Source organism: Amblyomma americanum, chromosome 5 (genome assembly GCF_052857255.1).
Source record: "Amblyomma americanum isolate KBUSLIRL-KWMA chromosome 5, ASM5285725v1, whole genome shotgun sequence".
Lineage (NCBI taxonomy): Eukaryota > Metazoa > Arthropoda > Arachnida > Ixodida > Ixodidae > Amblyomma > Amblyomma americanum.
The window spans coordinates 87,043,745-87,065,389 of NC_135501.1; the positions used below are offsets into that span (position 1 = coordinate 87,043,745).

The 21,645-nt window shown below is 47.5% G+C and overlaps 1 protein-coding gene across 5 annotated transcripts in view; it reads left to right on the forward strand.

Annotated features, from left to right (window-relative positions):
• The window catches only part of LOC144132578 (sulfotransferase 1B1-like), a 283,601-nt gene that overhangs the window by 224,186 nt on the left and 37,770 nt on the right, over window positions 1–21,645 (forward strand). For all 5 annotated transcript variants that reach the window (XM_077665073.1, XM_077665074.1, XM_077665075.1 and 2 more), the window contains one exon: window positions 9,990–10,288. In XM_077665073.1, the coding sequence (XP_077521199.1) occupies window positions 10,000–10,288 (289 nt within the window). In that variant the 5' untranslated portion in view covers window positions 9,990–9,999. The remainder of the gene's footprint in view (window positions 1–9,989; window positions 10,289–21,645) is intronic.

The following is a 21,645-nucleotide window of genomic DNA, read 5'->3' on the forward strand; positions in this document are numbered from 1 at the left end:
ATTGGTGGTAATGAGCAAAGGAGATTGAAGACTCGAAAATTGGTGCGCGGTACCCTAGTGCCTATCCGCTACACTGCGGATGTAGAAATGACGTGCAAGGCAGGGTATTTGAGAATGATTGCTTCCTACTCGCCTAAACGGCCTCGACTTCCGCCGGAACCGCCATGTGTTCGTCATGAGTTTAGCCGACTGGGGTCGACGTGCTGCAAGTTTGTTTCTCGGCAGCTCCAAGGCGGTAGTTTTACTGCGACGGCTTCCCGTACGCGTGTCCGATTTGAGCCATTGTTGGCATCGTCGCGGCTCTGTTCATAGTGGAAGCGATTCAATAGAGAATCTGCAATCCAATCTAAAGATGCCACTCTTTCTTTTAGAAAATCGTGGTGTTTTTTAGCTCGTGGGCTGACAACTCGTAGACCGGAAGTGAGACTATTCGGAGAAAAGCTCTAAACAGTTCGTGTGGGATCTCTCCACGCAGGTGCCGGCAGCTGTTAGAAACTTTTGGTCGCCGAGTATTTTGATACAAATACATTAGTCGCTTATACGCTCCGCTAGATAGGGAACTGTCTGAAGTGTAATTTTTTTGGTGTGTTTATGCCAAGTCTTTTACTGTAGGCAGGATAGTTCACTAAGCAACTCTGGGCATCCGGCCACTAGTACCATCTGTCTGCCTTTGAGTTGAGTTCAAGTGAATTTCTCAGGTATATTTTTTTTTCAGGAATTCTCAGACCCCCCCTTTCTTAGTGTTACTGGGGAAGCCGACTTAAAAGCCTCAAGCCTCAAGCAAAATTTTTCACTCCTACCTTTCTCGGCGCAAGGTAGAGGCTTTCATAGATCGTAAAACAAGCACGCGTCCCGCTTTCTCCATTAATAGTTAATTACTTATTATTATATAATACATAATTATTTCAGTCTTTTTTTATTCCTTTCGTTGTTTGCCGAATGTCCTTGCAAGCTCGTTTCGGGCCGCGCAGAGAAAGCATTGTATCCATTGCATCTGGGACAGAGGAAGGAAGCTGAAGATCCTCTTAGCTGTACACAAACCACTGTCAAAAGCCTGTTTATTCAACCTCACCTTTGAAGACAGTGCGGAAGGAGAGAAACAAGACATCCTCATTAGCTGCATGGTGGTGAATCGCTAATAGCAGCGGCGGTCAAGTCGGGCTTTTTAATTTCTTTTTTTTTTAATGGGAATTCATGCAAGCTATAAACAGGAGCAGTTTGTCAAATTTCTGTTGTCCATTGTTTCATGTTGTTTACAAGCCGTGTGCACTTCAGTGAGCAGTGTTCTCCCTGCCTCTCTTCCAGCTGGCGATTACGTTGCCTGTAGAACAGTCATAAGAACCTGTGCGAAGGATCCAGACATATTGTGCTAGCGTACCGACGTCCCATTTCATTTAACGAAGTTCTTTCACTCTTTGCTTCCGTTTTCCTTCCCATCATTTTCTCTTTCACTTTTCTATGTCCCTTCTTTTCCTTCTCCTTTCTTTTCTCCTGCCAATCACGGCATTAGACTTGGACTAGCGCTGTGCGCGTCTGTCCGGTTCGAGATCGATGGTGCACCGCGCGGCCGCAGCCTACCACGGGGCCTCCTTTTCTGGGCCGACCCTCCGCCCTCTCTCCTGCTCTCCCTCTCTTTCCAGCCTGTCGTGTGTGTTGCGAGCCTGGTCTGCGGCCCAGACGCACACATAGGCACAGCGGCGCGCACAGACCCTTTGCAAAATGCATCAGATGAGACGCGTCCTACAGCGGCACACATCGCGCACGAGGCCAGATGGAAAGGGGACAGGGTCGGATACGCTTCCGGAAGATCGCCGCATGGATAATGATAATCGATTGACTCGAATGTCGTGCATTCAATTTAGCGACCAGCAACAGGGGAAAAAATAAAAAAAAACAGCACTGGTGACAGTACTGCGTGTTGTAACGCTTTTGACGTCAGAGAAGCTCGGTTAACGTTTTTGTGCAATGCTGTTTGAGAACCACAACCGACCGACTAAAAACGGGAATGGAGAGGAGAACGCGCTCTTGACTCGGTTTCTGTTTTTAACTAATCAGTTAGGTTCCTATTGCACTTTTATCACTGCCTTTGTTTCGCTGCTTTCCGTACTTCCACATACAGAAAGCTTCCGACATTCTGTTCTTTTGTCTATTGATCGAAGCTCGAAACGCTCATTCATCTCCAGAAAGAAGTTCCGATTTAGCTAAGACAAGATAGCACGGCAAAACGGTGCAGATATGCGACAGCTTCAGTTGTAAACCTTTCAGGCCCGAAATATAGCGGGTGTTCACAGAAAGGTTGAGGTGAACTTCAAAAATAGGAATTTTTCTTATCTAAGAATCAATCCTTCGCTGTTATCGTGGCGGTTCTGGTGGAAGTGCCTTCTGCGTTTGTAGGGTTTCGATATTTGGGATCCTCATAGTAGCTGCATGGCCGGACAGAAATGCCGGTCGGAGTACTTTTTCGCCGTTTTCGAAGGGTACTGCTTGCATCAGTAAAAAAATTATGAGTGCCCAGTCTCTTCTGTATCTCTTGCTATTTTATCGATCATGGTGTGTAATTTCTGCTCTGAATTATTTTTTTCTTTTGAATGCACTGGTAAAACTTTCTGCATCGCGTCACTCTTGTATTGAGTTGCATAGGCGCAAAGTGGACGCTGCATTCGTTTTTTTTCTTCAAGCGGTCGTCGTAAAAGGTTGTTCCTCACATAGGCTTTTTTTTTGCGTAGCGATGATAGCGAAACCTCAGTCATCTCGTTGGTTTAGCTTCGCCGCATAGCAACGCTATTTCCGCCGACTGCGTGTGACAGTGCGCCGTCGCCACAGCCTTCACTGCGCTGCACCCTAGTTCCGGAGCAAAGCACAGGCACCGGTCCGTCCTGGTAGTCGGGTCCGGGTTAGGGGCGTTCCCCTGCAGCTTTTCGTACTGTTTCTCACCTCGTTTTTTTTTGTTCGCCTGTCACCCTTTGTATTCTGTCATTCACCCTGACTTCATTATAACTTGGTTACGTTCCATCTGCTGTAGTGAAATCGCTTTGGAGAATAGGAAAGAAAAAAAAGAAGAAATTGACTTTTTAAGGTGGGGACGGTGACAATATTAATGTTTGTTTACCCTGCCACTCTTTTTTACGTTTCTGTTTTGTCGCTATTGATTGACATCCAGTCTCCCGTTTTGTGTTCTTGAATATTGTGACTGCGGGAAAGCAGTTTCAAGTTTGATTTGGGTCTGTTATTCATACATGGCATGCAGAATGGTACGGTGCTTACTAGACGAGGAAACTAAACCAACCAACCCTCATGTATAGTTCAGTGTTTATTTTTTGCTTGCTATCCCGCGTTTTCTCGTGGAGTCAGTATTTCTTTGTACGGTGCATCGAAAACAGAGCAGAGAATATTCTGCTGTCATAACACATTTTTGTTCAGTATTTTGGGACCTGACAAGAGAAATTACTGTAGTAATAACAGGAGCTTTTATAGTGATTGGCAGTCTCCTGCCGTAACAAGACCCAGTTATGTCGCATCAACAACTTCCCAATACTAAAGAAAAATGTGTCGTAACGACAGGACGGCAAAAATTTCTGTTGTATTTTGGGACCTGTCCTGTCGTATTTTTCGACTGGAAGTTTCTGTTCACTGTTCCCCCTTACGGTCGTCACGTTCCCTTCCAGTGGGGGACCAAGGAGGCTCTGAGAATTTTCCGAACTCCGAGAATCTTCTGAGGTTGTCGTAAGGTTTATGGGCGTCATACCGTCTTTGCATGCTTTTCAATGCTCCGCTACTTTTCTCTGGAGCTAATTGCTTCCTGGCCTGGAGTGCCACTTAAGCGCGCTGTTCTGTACTAGTTGTTCGGCAGTCTCTGCCGCAAGAACGGTGACTTTGGCATGTTCGCTTCCTGAGCCTAGGCCGTGGGTCCGAATTACGACCACAGCGTCTGCGTTTTTTTTTATGAAGGCGAAATGCAAAAGACAGCTCTTTGCAGTGCTGTGTTATAATGCACACTAAAGAGCCTCGCGTGGTAAGAATTGGACCCCAGCCGTCCATTATGGCGACCCTCAAAGCCTATAATGAAATTTGGGATGTTAATCCTGAGATACCACTTCAACACCCTGCTTCGTCACATTTAGGGTGGTTTAGTTCACCATTGCAATTATTTCTGTTTTCTTCTACTGCACTCGGTCTGGGTGGAATATGACGTGCACTGCAAATGTTTCAACGTAAGTTTTAGATACACAACTCTTTTAGTGCACTTGAAGTCGAAAGTGCACTTGCCGATTTGTGGCTGCACCTTTCTTACATGGTGTTGCGAGGTTGCACGACGCGCTCAGAACGCTCATTTGCTTCAAACGCTCTGCTGGAACCGCCTTGGAAATGTTACCGGAAGAGTGCTTGATATTCCGCTCCGAAACTTTTTGCCGAATCCCAACACGTAAGCACGTTCGAAGTCAGCGTTGTCTTGAGTTCATTAAGTGTAAGCTGAAGCTGGAGTAGTGTTCCAATTGATATCATTATGTGGTGTGATAAAAATACCTTACATCACTTTCTCAAATAATCGCGAAGTGATGTTTTCGTGAAATGGACTACATCAAGCAGTGCCGGACATTTTTTTTCCTCTCGGTTGTTTTGTTTATCATCGCTGGTAGGAGAGAAACGAGTTTTGTATCAGGATATTTAGCTATTTAAATAGTAAGCTTTATTGGTGTCAACGCTGGAAAATACAGCAATAAAAACCTCCTTAGGATACAAACGAGTTGACCCAAACCCGCGGTCAGCGTCAGCATTTTCAGTCATTGTAGCTTTTTTTTACTCCAAAAAGTCGTCCATCGCGCGCGCTCTTCAATGTGCGCGGCGCCGGGCCACAGCCGGAGTCGCAGCTGGGCGGTGCGCGCATTTTTTCCACCTGGCCAATCAGTGGTGACCCACCGGCGCGGGCCTCGGTTCCCCTCCTTTACTTCCCTACGTCTTCCCTCTTCCCCGCTAGGCGTTTCCTCGCTTCCCTCCTCCTCCTCCTTCTCCGAAACTTAGGTTAGGGAAGGGAGAGACTGCTCCGCGGCCCGGCGGAGACCCAGTTTTCCCTCCGCACCGTCCCCAACTTTGACACTCTTTCCCTTGTACCGGTACGTCGGTGCCTTTGTTTTTTTTCCATTTTCCCCTGTTCGATCACCTCCTCTCCACGTCCGTAAAGTGGGCCGCCGGCGGCCCCGTCAGTTCGTCCAGGTCGCGACTATCTTTCGCACGTGCCCTTCCCGTCCGATGCCTTCGAGCCGTGCTCCATAGTGTGCGGTGCGTGAGGACGCCGTCCAGCGGGGCTGTCCTACGTACCTTGGGGAGGACGGAGAAAAAGGGAACGCGGGTGTCTCGGGTCCTTGGTGCCGTAACTTCGTTGCTGCTTGGCTAAGTAAGTACGGCCTGGAGGAGAAAAAAATATGCCGATGCTTTTTGCAGACCGAATATAGCGAAACAAGTTCTACTCCTTGCTACTCCATTCTCCCCTAAATACAGTTGTCCTACCTTTAATCTCACAGATTTTCTAGCCATTGTGAGATTGAGCCTTATGAGGCATCACTGAAAGGGAAGATCAAAAAAGATTTGTCTACTAAGGAAAAAGTTCGCGTGCATATTTCCTTTTCTTTCGCGGCGAAAATGAAATGGGGTTGTCCGTCCTCTTCTTTCAATCGTCGTTCTAGCTGACGCTGGGCGACTTGATGGTCCTGGAACTGACTACGGAATAGCGTATATGTGCCTACGTCTTGTGCGTGCAAATAGGTCGTATAGAGCTCGCGATGGATGCGCATCAACTGCACTGTCGGGCTTGTCGATGAGAAACCCACTTGCAAGGCGATGAATGCCCTCTGCGAGACGATGCTAACGATTGGCTGACAATTCTGGAAACACCAGCTAACTCCTTCGCTCACGGGCTAACCATAGGTGCTCATAATTTTTATGCTATCGGTTCCGGCTGGGCGGTACGTTATGTGCAGCGAATGTATGCAACGTTTATTTAAAACGTTGCGCGTGTCAGTGTTCGTAACATATCACCCGTGCTTTCACCATTAGACACTAGAGTCAGGAGTAGTGAGACACCTCCTACATTTCCTTGATGTATTTCCTTGATGTATTCGAGGTATCTTCTTTATGCTGAACAACGAAAATATATTCACTGGTTTCGGCAATGAGATACTTTTTTCTGTGTGCCTTTGCGCATGAAGCTATCAAAAGTAATATAAGCAAGCTAGGTGATCTGCAGGCGTTGGCAGCCCGTTCGTATTATGTGAAGAGGAAGGTTATTTCATCATGTGGCCTTTAAAGGGGTGCTTGGATAAAGCACGCAGAAAACACTATATGTGCGATCTCCTGAGTCCTGTCTCTGCAGGCTGCTGAAATCCACTTCTCGATCACCCATTGAAGAGCTCTTAAGAGCCCACGACGATGTTTGTCGCTGCGCACTCTTTGGTACCCTGTTTTCTTTAGTCAATTTCGATTCCAGGTCTCATAGCGCAAGGTTCCGGACATTAAAACTCCTCGTTCTGATGACCTCTGCCAACTTTAGAACGGCTGAGCAAAGATGGCGGATGCATTGTAACTCACCTACGAAAAAACAGACAAGAGAAAAGTATTTACAGGGTCTCGATAGTAATTAGAGAAGAAAGGTAAATACTACTCGATGGCTTATTGAATGACTGAGCATTGCGAATTAGTGTGGGAATAAGCACTTAAATTAACAAAGGGCTGTTTTTGACTAAACACTAACGTTGACCTTAACGAGTCCTTCGAGCATTCCTTGCGCGCTAGTCACAATCCCTCAGCCATTGAAAACCAACAGCTAAAGAACTTTTTTTTAAAGCTAAGATGCACATTCTTCTGCTGCGTCTCTATTGTCGATATATGGCGTGTTTTATCTACACTTTAAATACTTCGCTGGAAGCACATGGGACAAATGTTTGTGCAGCACAACTTTGTGCAGTACCAGTTGCCTACGCTTGGTCCGTAGTGCATTTGGCGTTCTTATGTACCAAATCGTTTCAAACCCAAATCACATCGAACTTAGCACTTCGGGAGCTCAGTTGCCGGGGCGGCATCATCCCCTAACTTTGGGTATTACTACTGCTCAGTACTCATAACCACTCACTTGCACTCTTTTTGCACAGCTTTTGTGAAGTTTCGTTTTTTAAGCTCTTTCTGCTAAGCGGTAACAATCAATCACGTGTCCGCAGCTTGACTTGCTGAAATCTACATTTCTGGTAAAAGTGCACGTAAAAGTAATTCTGCCTAAAAGTGTCACTGAAGGTCCGAGTGGTGGTGTTTTTCACTCTCACTTGTCTTGGATTGCTTGTAACGTGAGTGTGTTCAACACGCACGCTGCAATGTACAGTGAAAATGCAGAACTGCAACTGGCCAGTGGAAGTGTCCTGCAGAAAATTAGTTTCAATACAGTGCTTGGGAATTGGCTAACTCCTCTAGGAGCGTCACAGGGAAGTGGTGCGCGCTTCGCGCAAGGACTATGTGACGTAACACCGCTTCAGGCAGCTCATGACCGGAACTCGTGTGCACGATGTCATCGCGTATGCACCCGCGTTACTGGGAAGTGTCAGTAGCTTGCTTTTGGCATGAACGCGTTTGAGTTCATTCATTCATTTCTTTCCTCTACGCCATCTTTCATAGCAACTTCGGCACGTTAAATCCCACTTAAAATACCGTGCCGTATACCTTACCATGCCGTACAGTGCCGTACTGTACGATACCGTACGTACTGTACCATGTCACAGCATACTATAGCATTTTCGATTGTGTGGTGACAGGAACAAGAGCAAGTGCTGCTCGTAATGAGCAAAAGTCCGAGGTAACGGTGTCGGAGCTCGTTTAGGGAGCCGAACTCGCTCGACCCGTTCCTCAGGAAACGCATAGCATGCTTGGGTAACGGTTCATTGGCCAGGGCGTATTCTGACGACAGTAGCTAGGGCGGTACTTAATTCCATGGTGAGCTCGTGAATGCGCTGTTCGAATTTGGCCACAATTTCGGTTAGCGCCATTGCCTTGCCACGTCTACTGAGAAATAAAGTTGAAGATGCGGTCCACCTCTGGCCCTACTCAGGTTGTTAGCTAACTTATTACTGTAAAAACGGTTAAACGTACTAATATTTACGACAATTGGCAAAATACACAGACGAAAGAAACCGGCGCCCGGCAGTGCTGTATGGTCGCCCAATGAGCGTTTTCCCCACTTGAGGGATCTGACACTTGGGCGTGAATTCGACAGGAATGCGTCTAGTTGGCTTGGCTGGCTGGAATCTGTCAGGCCATAGGGGATCAACCGCTGGCTACGTTTAAACCGACTCGCTACGCCTGCGCTTTAGGAAGCACTTCAAGCCCGCTCGGGCGGGGTTGCTCCGACCCTACCATTTCTTCGTCCCGCTCTCGTGGTGTCTTATGTAAGCGTAGGCTTTTAGGGAGCGAACGAGTGTGCTCGTTAGCTAACGGAGGTTGTCGCTTCCAGAACGGCGACCGCAGATCCTCCTGGCGTACCTCTTCGTGCACATATAACAACAGTAAGCTTGAAGCGCATTTCCAGATTTCTTTTTGTCATGCGAGATAATGTTGCGTCTGTACGATTTGTTTTTGTTTTTCGCGATTTGACCACAGTCCCTTCAGAGATCGAGTCTGATCTCAAAATTGTGTCTGGCGCGTTTACATAGTTTAATGGGCGGACTAGTGTACGCAAGCGCAGAGAGCGATTGAGCGGAGCTACCACTTCGTAGTAACTCACTGAAAAAGTAGATTTCAAGGCGCGTGAAGAGACCCTTATACACTTTTTATCAAATGGAGCACATAACGGCCAGCATGGCGGGCCCTTGTGGATGGATCTCTGGAAATTGTTTTTTGAAGGTGATCTGTGTCGCTACTGTTATCAGCAGTCATCAATAGTGTATCGGCGCTTCCAAGGCTTCCCCCGTCTTCTCATTTCAAACGCGCTATAGGCTGTGCATAATCACGCATACTGCGAGGTGATCGCTATGGTCGGAGTGTCCGCCAGGTTTTATGCAGTGTGTCATATTATGGGACATGGCGTATTCAGTTGAATTCAACTGAAAATTTAACATCTTAGATACGCAAATATGTTCCTGAAAGGTTCTTCTATGCATAGCGCTAGACAGACGAAGACGACACACAATACACAGGACAGGTGCCTACCCTCAAACCAAGCTTCTGTCGTTCCTAAAAGGCATCTGCGAGGACATCGAATTGACAGTTATAGGCACCGGTCCTTACCTGTTGCAGAGCTTTTGTTTAAAACTCTCACTGAATAAAATAATCACCATTGCATGTATTTCATCCTCCCCATTTCCGAATAACTGCGGCTAAGGCTGGCCAGTCACCAAGCTTCTGCTTGTTTTCCTGTTAGTTGCCTTAGCGACGCCGAGCGAATACATCCAGCTGACAGCTGCACTGGCGATGACATCACGTTAGGAAAGAGACTGGCTACGATTTCAAAACGAGCCTTTAATAGAAATACCATTTTCTGAACACGGCTGTGAGCACTTGCCTGTACGTATACGAGTAGCTGTATTGAGCTCAAATATTTGTCGTAATCTCACTTGGAAATGCTTACTCACCGGGTTCCAAAACCGATTCTGCGTTGACGTGCGGCGCAAAACCAACTGCTACAGTGTTAACGTGATTTGAAGGCTGTTGCTCTAGTTTTAGCCGAAGATGCGATAATCACTACTCTCCATTAACAATAGCGCTGAATAGACCGGGGATCTGGGCGGCTAGCCAAGCTCGTACATTTCGTTCAGCCTTCTTGCAAAAATAAATTTCGTGAAAGCAGTTTATACCGAGTAAATGAATATTTAAGCCATTACCTTCCAATAGCGTGGCACTGCACGTGACACGCCAATGACCTGACAGTCGCCGACACGGAGTAGACGTCGTTCGTGTGTTGTGTCCCCCCTGGTTGGTGCCGTGCCTCATGATGCCCGTCTTCTCTCCCACCGCAGGCTGCTGACGATGATATCGCTCAAGTTCCTGTACAGCAGCCCCCTGGGCGCCCTGCTGACGGGTGCCGGGCGTGGCGGCAAGTGCCCCGAGAGCGACGACCAGGTGCTGCCCGCCGAGAGGGACCCCGCGGTGGCCGGAGACCCCGCGTGGGCCTCGTACGCCGCCTCCATACCGCGCGCGCAGAGCTACAAAGGAGTGCTGCTTCAGGGATACCTCCTGCACCCGCACGTCATCCGGGGGCTGGCAGACTTCAAGATCCGCAACGACGACGTCTTCATCGTCACGTACCCAAAGTCCGGTGAGTCTTAATTCTCTCTCTGCGACGGACGCGTCTTTCCTTAGTCGCCAGATTCATCTCCAGCAAAGGCGGGAATATTGCAACAGCTGCGTCATACTCTATTTTATTTCACACTTTTTGCTGCCGGCCATTATTGGGTCGAGTGAGCTTACACCCTCATTCTCAGCTGGGCATGCCGGCAATCTCTGCGGACGACAAGACCGAAATGGAAACGACGAGACGTTATGCTAAACCGGCGAAGGGCCGGGACAGTGTGACGAATCTGTCGTATTTCTTATCGCCTTTCGTAATCTTTTAGCTGCGGCAACACTACGTCACCGCCATCGCCCAACTGAAGTATTCAGCTCTGCAAGTAACTGTGGAGTGGAATCCACAGTATAGAAATATGCGTTACCGACCCCTGATTTTTACAGTTGAGGGGGAAGTACTTTCTAATGATTTACAATTTGCGATTTCCTGAAAAACGCCTGATAGTTTAGCAAGTTTTCAGGCTTAGCCTCTGCGGATTGTGCCGAGGAAACGGACGTCTGCGCAGTGTGTCCTTTTGCGCGGGTGTTTTTGCTACGATTGCATTCTGTCTACTGTGGTGTAAGCGATACCCTCTTACAGTCTTGCACGAGCCTGCGAAGAGCGGCTGCCACTTTTTTCACATGTGGGAGGCTGCAGTAAATCCGCGAAGATCAAAGGTGGGGTCGCTTCTGAGAATCAAGGTGTACAGTGTGGATAGTTGTATTATCCGCTGCTTTTATTCTGGCGTACCCCGAAACGCAAGGGCGCAAAAGGGCAAAGCACAGAACGCAATCTTTTTTTTCCCTTGACTGTCCGTGTGAGTTTTCTGAGCACCACATAGTGCAGTCGGCATAGGTGCCTGAATTGAGTTACCAGTTTAGAGAAGCGAAATGACAATTGTAAACTGAGTGTGACCCTTGTCGGAGAAACGAAGAAAGAGCACAGCAGGTGTGTTTTCGAACTGGCGGACGACATTCATTGGTCGGGATGCTGTGCCACTGCGTATCAGGAGCTCCGTGCGGTGGTAGTAGTAGTAAGTGGTTTTTTATTAAAATAATAGTAAAAGGAAGGAAACGATTTTTGCTAGCCCCGGCATCTGCCATCGATACTGAAACACCTGAGCTGGGGCAGCGGAAATAAAGGATAGCAGGCAGAAGGGAGAAATGAATTGAAAGAGGTGAGGGTGCAGAAAGAGAGGATAGGGGGAAAGTAATATATGCCAACTATTTACACAAAGCTCCGTGCGGCACTATAACGGTTTTGAAGTCATAAGTCGTCAAGGGTCTGTTTTCTACACTTTGCACAGATAGGAATAAAAATGGAGTAAGTTGACCTCTATTGCACTCCTTTTTAATAAATGGAATGTGCTAGATTATTGCTTACTCCCTGCTAGCTCCCACATAGGCGTATTCTTTTTAGAGTGTGCTCATGCTCGCCATGCTAAAGCCACGCTGGCTGTGCTGGTCTCGCTTGGCCATTCTTGCTCCACATCTCGGGATATATGCTCGTTTTAGAGGGCATCCATTGGTGTGAAGATACATTTTTTAAGTCAGAATATCTTAACGAACAGAAGTGCTGCAATTATTTTAACCACTGGCATCGCAGCTCGCGAAATCGAACTTAGAAATGGACTGGAATGCGTCGCAGTCGCAGGTCTCTGATGGGAAATAATACCAGTTTGCCGAATTTAACCTTCCACCAAATTCGAAGTATCGGGCCAGGTTTAAGATAGTTTGCAAAATGTCCAGAGCTGTTTCTGGCGTTCGGAGATCCCCCATAACAGTATTTTGTAATAAACACAGGTCAGCCTAGCTTTGCTAACGAGGTTTCAAGATATATTCCGCGAAGTTCAGTTACCAGATACAGCGCCGCGTGCTGCACGTAAGCACAGCTCACTGTTCCAGTGGCACTCTTCCCCAGAGTATGCCGCAGCACTTTGACGCACTTCCGTAAATCCGTGAAAAGATGACTCCCACAAAAACATACAGTAAAAAATTTCTCACTGAAAGGTAGTTCTAGTTTCCCCTTAGTTCACACAGCCTACTCAAAGACGGCACTTGATATTGCAAGCGCCGTAATAGAAGTAAACTAAGGGGCAATGAGACGATTACAGCAGCGCTAATCAACCTTTGCTGCCGAATGCTAACCTGTCTGTGTCGCAATCGAGACAGTAATGCATAAAACTAAGACGATTACAGCAGTGCTAATCAATTTTTGGTGCCGAACGCTAAGCTTTCTGTGCCGCAATCGAGACAGTAATACACAAAAATATTGAGAATGGTGAAATCTCAACTAATTTAACAAGTATTGAAGTAACAACGCTGTCCAGAAAAGCAGTGGAGCTAACACTAAAAGACATCAACCATAAGATAACAGTAGCCACAATACACGGGCTTAAAATAAGGCTATGCTCGCTGTTGAGCCACGTTGATGTGAGCGACGATTCAAAAACTGATGTATGTGCTGCACGAGAGCTCACAGAGATAAATCTAAAAAGCAAACATGCGGTGCAGTATTGAAATGGAAGCAATATTAAACCAATATGGAAATGGCAGACTATATCAGAAGAGAACAACTGACTCCTTGTCTAAAGCCGATCCTGGGTGAATGGAAATCATCTAGAGAAGTGAAATTATGCCGGCATTTCATTTGGCAAGAGCACACATGGCTTCTATCGAAGCAGGAGAAACATATGCGAGGGATGCCGATGCGTGGTAACATTAAAACAGATTTTATTCACATGTGCAAAACCTTAGTAACTACGAAAAAAAAATTCTAGTATATCTAGGACGTGCACAATCCGTTCAGTGCCAGCTTGGCAAGTGTTTTGGCAGGTATATTTAGGCTCCACAAGGCAGGAGATGTTAAGAGGCTGTATTTTTAAACTACCGGAGATTTTTAACTCTTAGTTCTGCGCATACCGGTATTATTGCTTACGCGTCGTAAAAGAGATAAATATATTATCCTGTTCTCGACTGGGATGCGTACACGTGCAAATATTCATCACGATGCTGTGAGTGTATGGACCACAGCACCACGGACCGATGAAAGAAGCAAGCGCATATTATACTGGGCTACAAATTTTGTAAAGGAAGCCTGCAGTGCTAGCCCGAAGCACGCTTGAGCTTTCTTTTGTAGCAGCACGTGATAGCAGGCAATCGGAGCACATGAGTGCGCCCAACTGTCTGTGTTACCTTGACAGGACTGAACGTGTCATACTGAACGTCACACGAGTGAACGCGATTCTTACGAACGCCCTCGAAGCAGTGCAGAATAAAGCAGCCAGATTCATACTGTCAACTTACGTTACCAAAGCGTATCAGCACTGAAGTACGACCTGAATCTTCAACTTCTTGTTACGCGTAGAAAGTTTTCTCGGTTGTCATTCTTTCACACGTTGTACCATAGCATCCAGACATTCCTCCGAAACAGTATCTTTCCTGCGCCCCATTGCTCAGCTGGCCTGGATCATGCGCATAAAGTCCGCCCGATCTTCGCTCGCACACTGAAATATCAGAAGTCACCGTTGGTATTGGCAATAAATGAATGAAACGCGCTACCACCCAGCATCGTCAGCCATCCCGAATCATCCTGTTTTCAACCAGCTTTACTAACAATGTTGAACAAAGAAAATGCGTCATACAGTACTTGACTCCCGTGTAAGTTATGAATGCGGTTACATTTTGCCGGTACTCTTTTGCTTTGCTTATGTTCTGTTGTTCCTGTGCTACGGTGAAGAATGTCTTAGCTTGTTTTGTGTAGCAACGTGTTTTCACAGTTCCTGAATCTTCTCTTATGCTAAAATGTTTGCTCACCTTTGCTTGCTGTACATTTGCTATCATTTATTATCGGTTGATGCTTCTTTGATGCATTCCCCTCCTATGTAATGCCCAGTTATGGACCTTGCGGTAAATAAATAAATCAATATAAATAAATAAATAAATAACTTGAATAATTTTATAGAATTTACCTAATTAATATCCGAAGCTCTCCTTTATTACACTCTATGGCAGCCAGCAAGGATTGAAAAGACGTGGTTCGAGCCCGAACCCCTTTAGTCGCGCGCTTGTGAAATATTCGGGGATGTCTATGTGCGTTAGAGGATAGGACAGGACGTCAGGACATCATGTGGAGTCAGCGGTACGCGCCCGTCTACAAGTCGTGGTTATGGAAGATTGCCTGAGCTGCTTAATTCGCACCGTAAAATAATTCTTTGTGTGGAGCGCTAAACGGAAATAACGACATTCAGTCGCGCCACTGCTCGACGGCTTGGCAGTCCGGTTACCGTATTTTCAGCAATACAGTAACGTACGTACGCTACGGAAAACGTAGGCTACACATGTATAATAAATTTAGAATTTTGTGCTCAGTGGACTGTCTGCCGCACGGGTTCAACTTGCTTTTGTTTTCAGGATTTCCTCATTGTGACATCTCATAACTAGCATGACTTGCATGATATTGCTTGTGCGACTTCTACTCTCATAGGAAAAACTCGTGGCCAAAGGGGCGCCTGGCTTCCATAACGACACGTCTTGGATCGTAGTAAAGAGCATACCAAATCCTGTCCAGATAAACACGGTCACAATGCCTTCGAAATGAAGAAGAGTGTTCACTTTGCTGTGTCCTTTTGAGCACTAACAAAATTAAAATATTCCCATGCATGGGCGGAGCATATACCGGATGTGGATTGTAGTACGGAAGTTCCGATACTTTTTTGTTCCCGGCACTGCTCAGTGACTTTCCTGTCCCCGTCGCTTGCGTATTGCATAATAAGGTCATGCGGCTTAGCCTTACTGCAATCCCGTTTATCCCGAGTCCACTTACTGCAAACCTCACGTAGAACGAATATATGTCGCATGACAGATTCGTTATTAAGAGCTGATGCCAGTAAAGGTCTTTTTTTTTTTCGGAGTGATATTCAAAAATCGTATGCTCTTCTGACAGCTGAGGACACGAAAATATGTCCGCAGTACATGTATGTGCAGTCGAGACTGTGTCGCTATCCTGTATTTGCGTGCCTTCCTCGTTTCACGCTTTTGTGAACACGAAAGCGATGGTCCGCGGCCGACTGTCTTGCACTGGCGGAAGTTAAGCTGTCTTGTTTTACATGTGACGCCCCAGCTCTCTACCACTTGGTTTCCGACAGTAAAGCGATCAGTATATGACCCTATCGAGACGGCACCCGTTTCCGTGCCTCGCCTGCAGTATAAAGCGTCGCCGGTCGTTTCCGTCAAAGGAACGCGAGGCAAGGGTCGGTGCAGCGGGGCCGGGCAGGGGAGTTAGCCTAATAGAAATTCACCCCTTCCTCCATATCAATGAACAGACGATGAAGTCCATGGGCGTAAAACTAAAACGGAGGCAGTATAAGAGAGAGGCGGCGCTGGGAAGTAGCGATAAAGTAGGCGAAACACGTTCCGGTTCCGTCGGAAGGGTCCGACGCGTGCACGTCTGGGCCGCCACTGCCACCGGCACTATACAGGCAGACCAGCAATGCCCGGCGTTTTCTCCTCCTCCCCCGCTCCGCTCACTTTTGTCGCATTTAATTGCGTGCAGTACAGCGTAGGTTAGTAGATATCCGGCTCGGCCAGTCAGGAGGCTACAAGTAAAGAAAAGAGGCACATGCGGACATCTGTATTTCTAGCTGATCGTTACTGTCTGGCACCCACGTGACCGCAGCTGTATTAGGCAACGGAGGGCGTTCTTCCGGAGTTGTTTCTTTGTTCAGAAAAACGAGGATCTGCGGGAGGCCTCTGAGTTTGTTTGTCTTAATTTCTTTCTTTTTCCTCGTTATCATCAGTAGTAACTGCGTGTGACGTCAGGATTAGTAGCTAGCGAGTAATGCCATTCGCTACCTCTGGTAAACAGGTTCCGGCTGATCAATGCCAGTGGGGCAAAGCATACAATCGACAAGCATATCATCGCGTAATACGAACCCCGTGGGCCTGTTTGGTACTTTTTACTGATTCATTTCTTTTTTAATATTGGTAGTCGCTACTTATGTTGCAAGAGCTAGTGGTCAGAACTAGAGGCGTCTTGATCTCAGATCAAAATTAGGTGATGGCACTATGAAAAATTATCGTGATAGGTAATTGGGAAAGAATGGCTGCAAAGCACGACCTCGCGGGCAGGGAGACGTCCCTGCAAAGAACGTCGCTAGCCTGTTAGCTTCTGCAGTGCCCCGCACTTATACCAGTACCAAGAAAGACTTTTACATGCAGCATTGAAGTGGAGCATAAGTGAACGCTTTAACCGGGTTTACATTTCTGACAGAGACGCAGAGAGATTGGTTTTTCTTCCCTCGATGTCATATAGACGGCTCACTTCGATACGGAGTCGTGACTGCGCTTCCTAAAAATGCGTGTAAACGTGAAAGCGCGTATCAGCGAGATGAATGGGGAATTATGGAGCCCCGAGGGAGCGGTAAAAAAAGTTTCTTGTCGACTGGGCAAGCCGGCGAAGGTTTTTTTCTCGAGGCCCGAGCTGGCGAAGCTAGCGAAGAACCGGAAATCGTTCTAGCCGGAAGCATAAGGGGCCTAACAGCATTTTCCTAAATTTCAGCTATGTCGCAAGGCGGCACTATCATAGAAAGCTTCGATACGCAGCGATGTAAACAGCGGCCTGTCAGAGCGGCTGCTGCGCCGCCTCGTTCCGACGCGCTCCTGTTTAGCAGCACAAAAACTGGGCGTCGGTAACGTTGGAACTGCCTGAAGCGTTGATAAGAATTTGCCCTCAATTTAAAAGCGAAGGCAAAGGCAACTCAGGACGGCGTGCGTGCGTGCGTGCGTGCTTGCGTGTGTGTGTGTGTGCGTGTGTGTGTATGTGCGTGTGTGTGTGTGTGTGTGTGTGTGTGTGTGTGTGTGTGTGTGTGTGTGTGTGTGTGTGTGTGTGTGTGTGTGTGTGTGTGTGTGTGTGTGTGTGTGTGTGTGTGTGTGTGTGTGTGTGTGCGCGTGTGTGTGTGTGTGTGTGTGTTCGCGAATTCGGTGCACTACTGTAGGAAAGGACTTTCGCTGTTCCGACCAGTTGTATCGGAGGTGCAGACAGAGGGTATCTCCAGTATATTTCTTCCGAGACATTCACGTGCATACATTTTTCATCACCGGTATTCCGCACGCAGCGCAAGTGAGTGCGCTCGTTTTTTGTCATCGCAGTAAGCGTCACTGTGTCACCTTTACAACTTGGGAGCAGTTCGTGGCGTATTCTTGACAGGCTACCGAGGGTTGCACACAATTCGCCAAGGGGGCAGGCGACTAAACAGCCATGCGTGCGACGCCCGTACTGGGCGGCTTTCCCGGGTTTCCTGGAAACAACGGGAGCCGCTTACTTTTCTCTTCTTTCCCTCTTGTTATCCCCTCTCCCTCTTGCGTGGTCCCCTTCTCACGCCTGCAGTTCGCTGGTTACGGGCAGCCGCTTCCTTTCGGGAACTGCCCTTGTTTCTGTGAAACGCTGTAGTGCATGCGCGTTTTCGAGCGGCCCGTGGCTTGACCAGACCGAGCTGAAGAACGTCGCGTCTGTCCGCTTCGTCTTCGTTAAAGGGGCACTGCGGAAAACTCCCTAATTTTTGTTATTGGTTAAATCTTATTGCTTGCTTATTGATGACTTAGTAATGTGCGTTCAGCGGCAAAAAAAAAAAACAAAAAATCCTATATTTAGCCTGTTTTAGGAACCTAATTTTGAAAACCTATTTTCTAACAAGCCTAATCGTAAATTTTGCAGTTGAAAATTGGTTATGTTGCTCTTCCCGTGATCCCCGTAAGCTTTAGTTTTGCAACGATAGTTCTTCGGGACGCTCTTTATCTCTTGACCAATGCACTGATGCCAAGTTTCATGGTGGGCAGGTGTCACTTGCATTGAATTTATTTGAATTAGTTTCGTTGCCACCTGCCATGGTGCGGAGGTTGACCACAACCCGGCGGACAGGTTGCCACTTGTCCGCACTGGCAGGTATGCCACTTGCTACTCCGTGACACGGATGGACACACTCTTGCTCTTCTCGTGAACGGGACCTCTAATGCTGTCGGAATAAAATGTAACAGTAAATGCGTGTTTGCATGTCAGACAACGCGGCACGGAAACCACTCTGATGTACAGCATGTGGTTTGCAGCCTACAGGCAGCAGCCATACTGAGGTTTGCACCTCAAGGCAGCGGAGTTTGTCTGTATACGTTACGCCAAACTGCTGTGGTACTGCAAGGAGCTATGCTGTTTCGAGTGGCTGGTAAAGGCATGAACGCATGTTGAGCGCCTCCGACGTCAGACTGCTCGCCGGAGTGGGTTTCGACTTTGTCCTCGGAACTGGAGGGCGTATATGATGCCCTACATTAGTACCGGGGACAAAAAGGCCCAAGGAAGTGCAAATGTTGATCCAAGCATGTGGGTAAAGCGAGCGTTAGTGTTGGCCAGCGTTGCAGAGGAGGCCTACTCACCTCCGTAAGGTTAGGCCTCGAGCCACTTCAGTTTATTAACTTAACGGCCCCCAAGATTGCGGCTATTGCATAAGGGATGGGTAATAACTAGTAGACCAAATTATGCGCAATATAAAAGACTTCAAATACACATGTTTGCGGTTAAATGTTGGAGCTACACAATAAATGCGGCGGGGGCAAGTGGTTGGGACGATGTCGTGTGGAAGGTCGTTCCAGTCGGCGGCTGACCGGTGACCGGCGGCTGGTCGGTGGCAAATATGAGCGCACGTGGTCTGGCCACTTCAAGGGGATGACCAATGTGGATCAAAATGCGTGCTTGCCCACAGATGTAGGGCACCAGATGAAGTGAGCTATAAAAAAAATACTTACGAAATAAGCACATACTCGTGATTCGACGGCGGCAAGCGAGGGTTGTTAGGCCAGACTCTGCTTTCAATGATAATATGCTGACGTTGTAGGAATAGGAAACCGGCGCTGAAGTTTTCTTTCTTGATCGCAGCGCCGTAATGCACAGCCTAGCGAGAGGATAAGCCGTTTTTGCGCACTCGTAGTACTTTTTCGCGCCATCTTTCTGTGCTTATGGGCATGAGATTCCGCGCTCTGTCGAAGCCACACATGGCGTGCGTCAGCTGTCTGGACTACGTCGAGAGAAGTCAGGCAAAGAATTTTATCAGCCAAATGCCGGCCTCTAATCATTTAGAATGTGTTGTCGCGTTTGTAGTGGCACAAGCTGCTTGCGGCAGCAGTTTTTAGTTGCCTATTGAGATATTTCAGTGCCGCCTGGGAAGTGCGGGATCCTTATAGCATGAGTGAGTGAATCTAGTGCCTCTGTTCTGAACACATTCTAAGGAGCTTGTGAGATATATTAGATATATTTGGCTAGGCCTCCAGGTGGTAGAGGCGTATTCCAGCTGACATCGGACGAGTGATTTGTATGGAAGCAAATTTACGTTTTTTTGGGGCTTGGCGTTGATCAAGATTTCAGAATGCGAGACTGCTGTTCGCTGATGTGATATCACTTTTGTGACATGCGCGCCCTTGTCTATATCATTTCTCAAGGTTACGCCGAATAATTTTCAAGATTGAGTTAATTCAACCGGACGTGTGAAATTGCATATGCGAACATTAGCGGAATACGTTTGCGCTTAAATGACACGAGTTTGCATTTATCGGGGTTAAGTTACATGAGCTATTGGTTGCGACAGTACTGTACATATTTACATAATTCTATAGTTATAAGCTACTGACATGTAACATTGCTACACACTTCCAGTGCTGTTCGCTATCCCTTAGTATTTTACTCCATATAGTTCTCATAACATGCGTTTGACATTTTCGAACTTAGGCACCTCCATTGTCCACCTGTACTACGGAGAGAGGAAGAGAGCTTCCTGTGTTAATCAGAGTGCCGACTTAAGTTGATTATGTGCTAGCTGCAATCAAGAAAAAGGAATGGACGGTGGCAGAACATGCAGTGCGGCTATCAAATAATCGCTGGTAGGGTTTGGGGACCGGAGAACATCCCTTGAGAACGATGAACAAATGGCTCAGTTAAAGACACAGCTCCCGCTAATTTCGGCCAGCGCCACACTTGACACACCGCGGCATGTCATTCTCTTCATCTCCTTCAGATCATCTCAGTAAAAACGTTGGCGCATCTTATGAACGGGAGATGACCTACACCCAGGTTATTGTACTGCCCATTCACGCAGGTCGCGCGTCGCGTGCTCTTGGGGGGGGGGGGGGCGAAAGGTATGCGCTCGTAAAGCCGTGTCTGGCACTAGCAGAAACTCCTTCCTTGTGTGCCTAGACTGTTCTTTATGGCGCCGCAGCGCCGGCCTCGTAGTTCGCGCATCCGTCTTTTATTTGAGAGGTTCAAGGTTCGATCTCTGGTGCCTGCCGCCTGGTACCGGCAGGTTCTCAAATGAGCACATGCCTTCCCGCCCGCTTGTACGGCTTCTATTATGTGGAATGCGTGGAATAAATAGAGCTATATCCCACCTTGCGAATACAGAAAACACATAAGCCTGATCGTTTTTGGCCGGAATGGTGTTGCACCATAGCCAAATCATCATTATATTAATGTATTACGTTGCTTCTGTCACCATGGAGAGCTGCGTCGCAGGATCCTTGCGTAAATGATGTTCGCGCAGGGCAGTGCGTATCGCCACAGTAGAAACAAAATGTTAGCAGAAAAATCTTTACACGTGTCTAGTTCCTTGCTGTCGATACGTGTAGCATTACAGCACCTAGCATAGCAACAGCAACAAAGATGCCTTAGCACGTACACTACACTCACATTCTGCTGTACGTGGCGTGAAAATGCACTGCTTGTCTTTTTTTGCCGACGTTGAAAACCGAAGTGCACGCATCGTGTCTAAATGCTTTTTTCGCCCCTTCCGCAAGTGTCCTGCCATAAAAGATGCCAAGAATTAGGGTCGATGTTGTCCGAATTCTGTCGCCGTTTTTCGCTATTCTCAAATAAAGAAAAAAGTACTAAAAACGCGCCAACCGCGAAGAAAATGGGACAAACTTTCGCCCGCCGGCACGCGAGCGGCCGATCGGCTTTTAGGTCATCCGCCGCGGTGATGATCAATTCCGCCTGCGGTGGCCGCGGCTGCCATCATACATATTACACGCCCTCCTAAAGCTGGCAGTTGTTCCTCACTTACGTCGCCGCTTTTGTTTAGACTGCTGCCTCGCCGTTGTCCGTGCCAATCGATTCCTTTTCTTGCATGATTGGTTTGTTGCTCGGCAGTGGCCTCTCGCTCTCCGATCGCTTCTGAATCTGCCATCGCGAATCTGGGTCATCGTACCACGTGGAGCGCCTCTCGTTTGACAGCATCGGATGTGGACGCGTGATGTTTCGCTGTCCGCTTGGTATGTTGTTCGCCCGGGGCGCTATGTTCGATTGCTGTCCCAAAT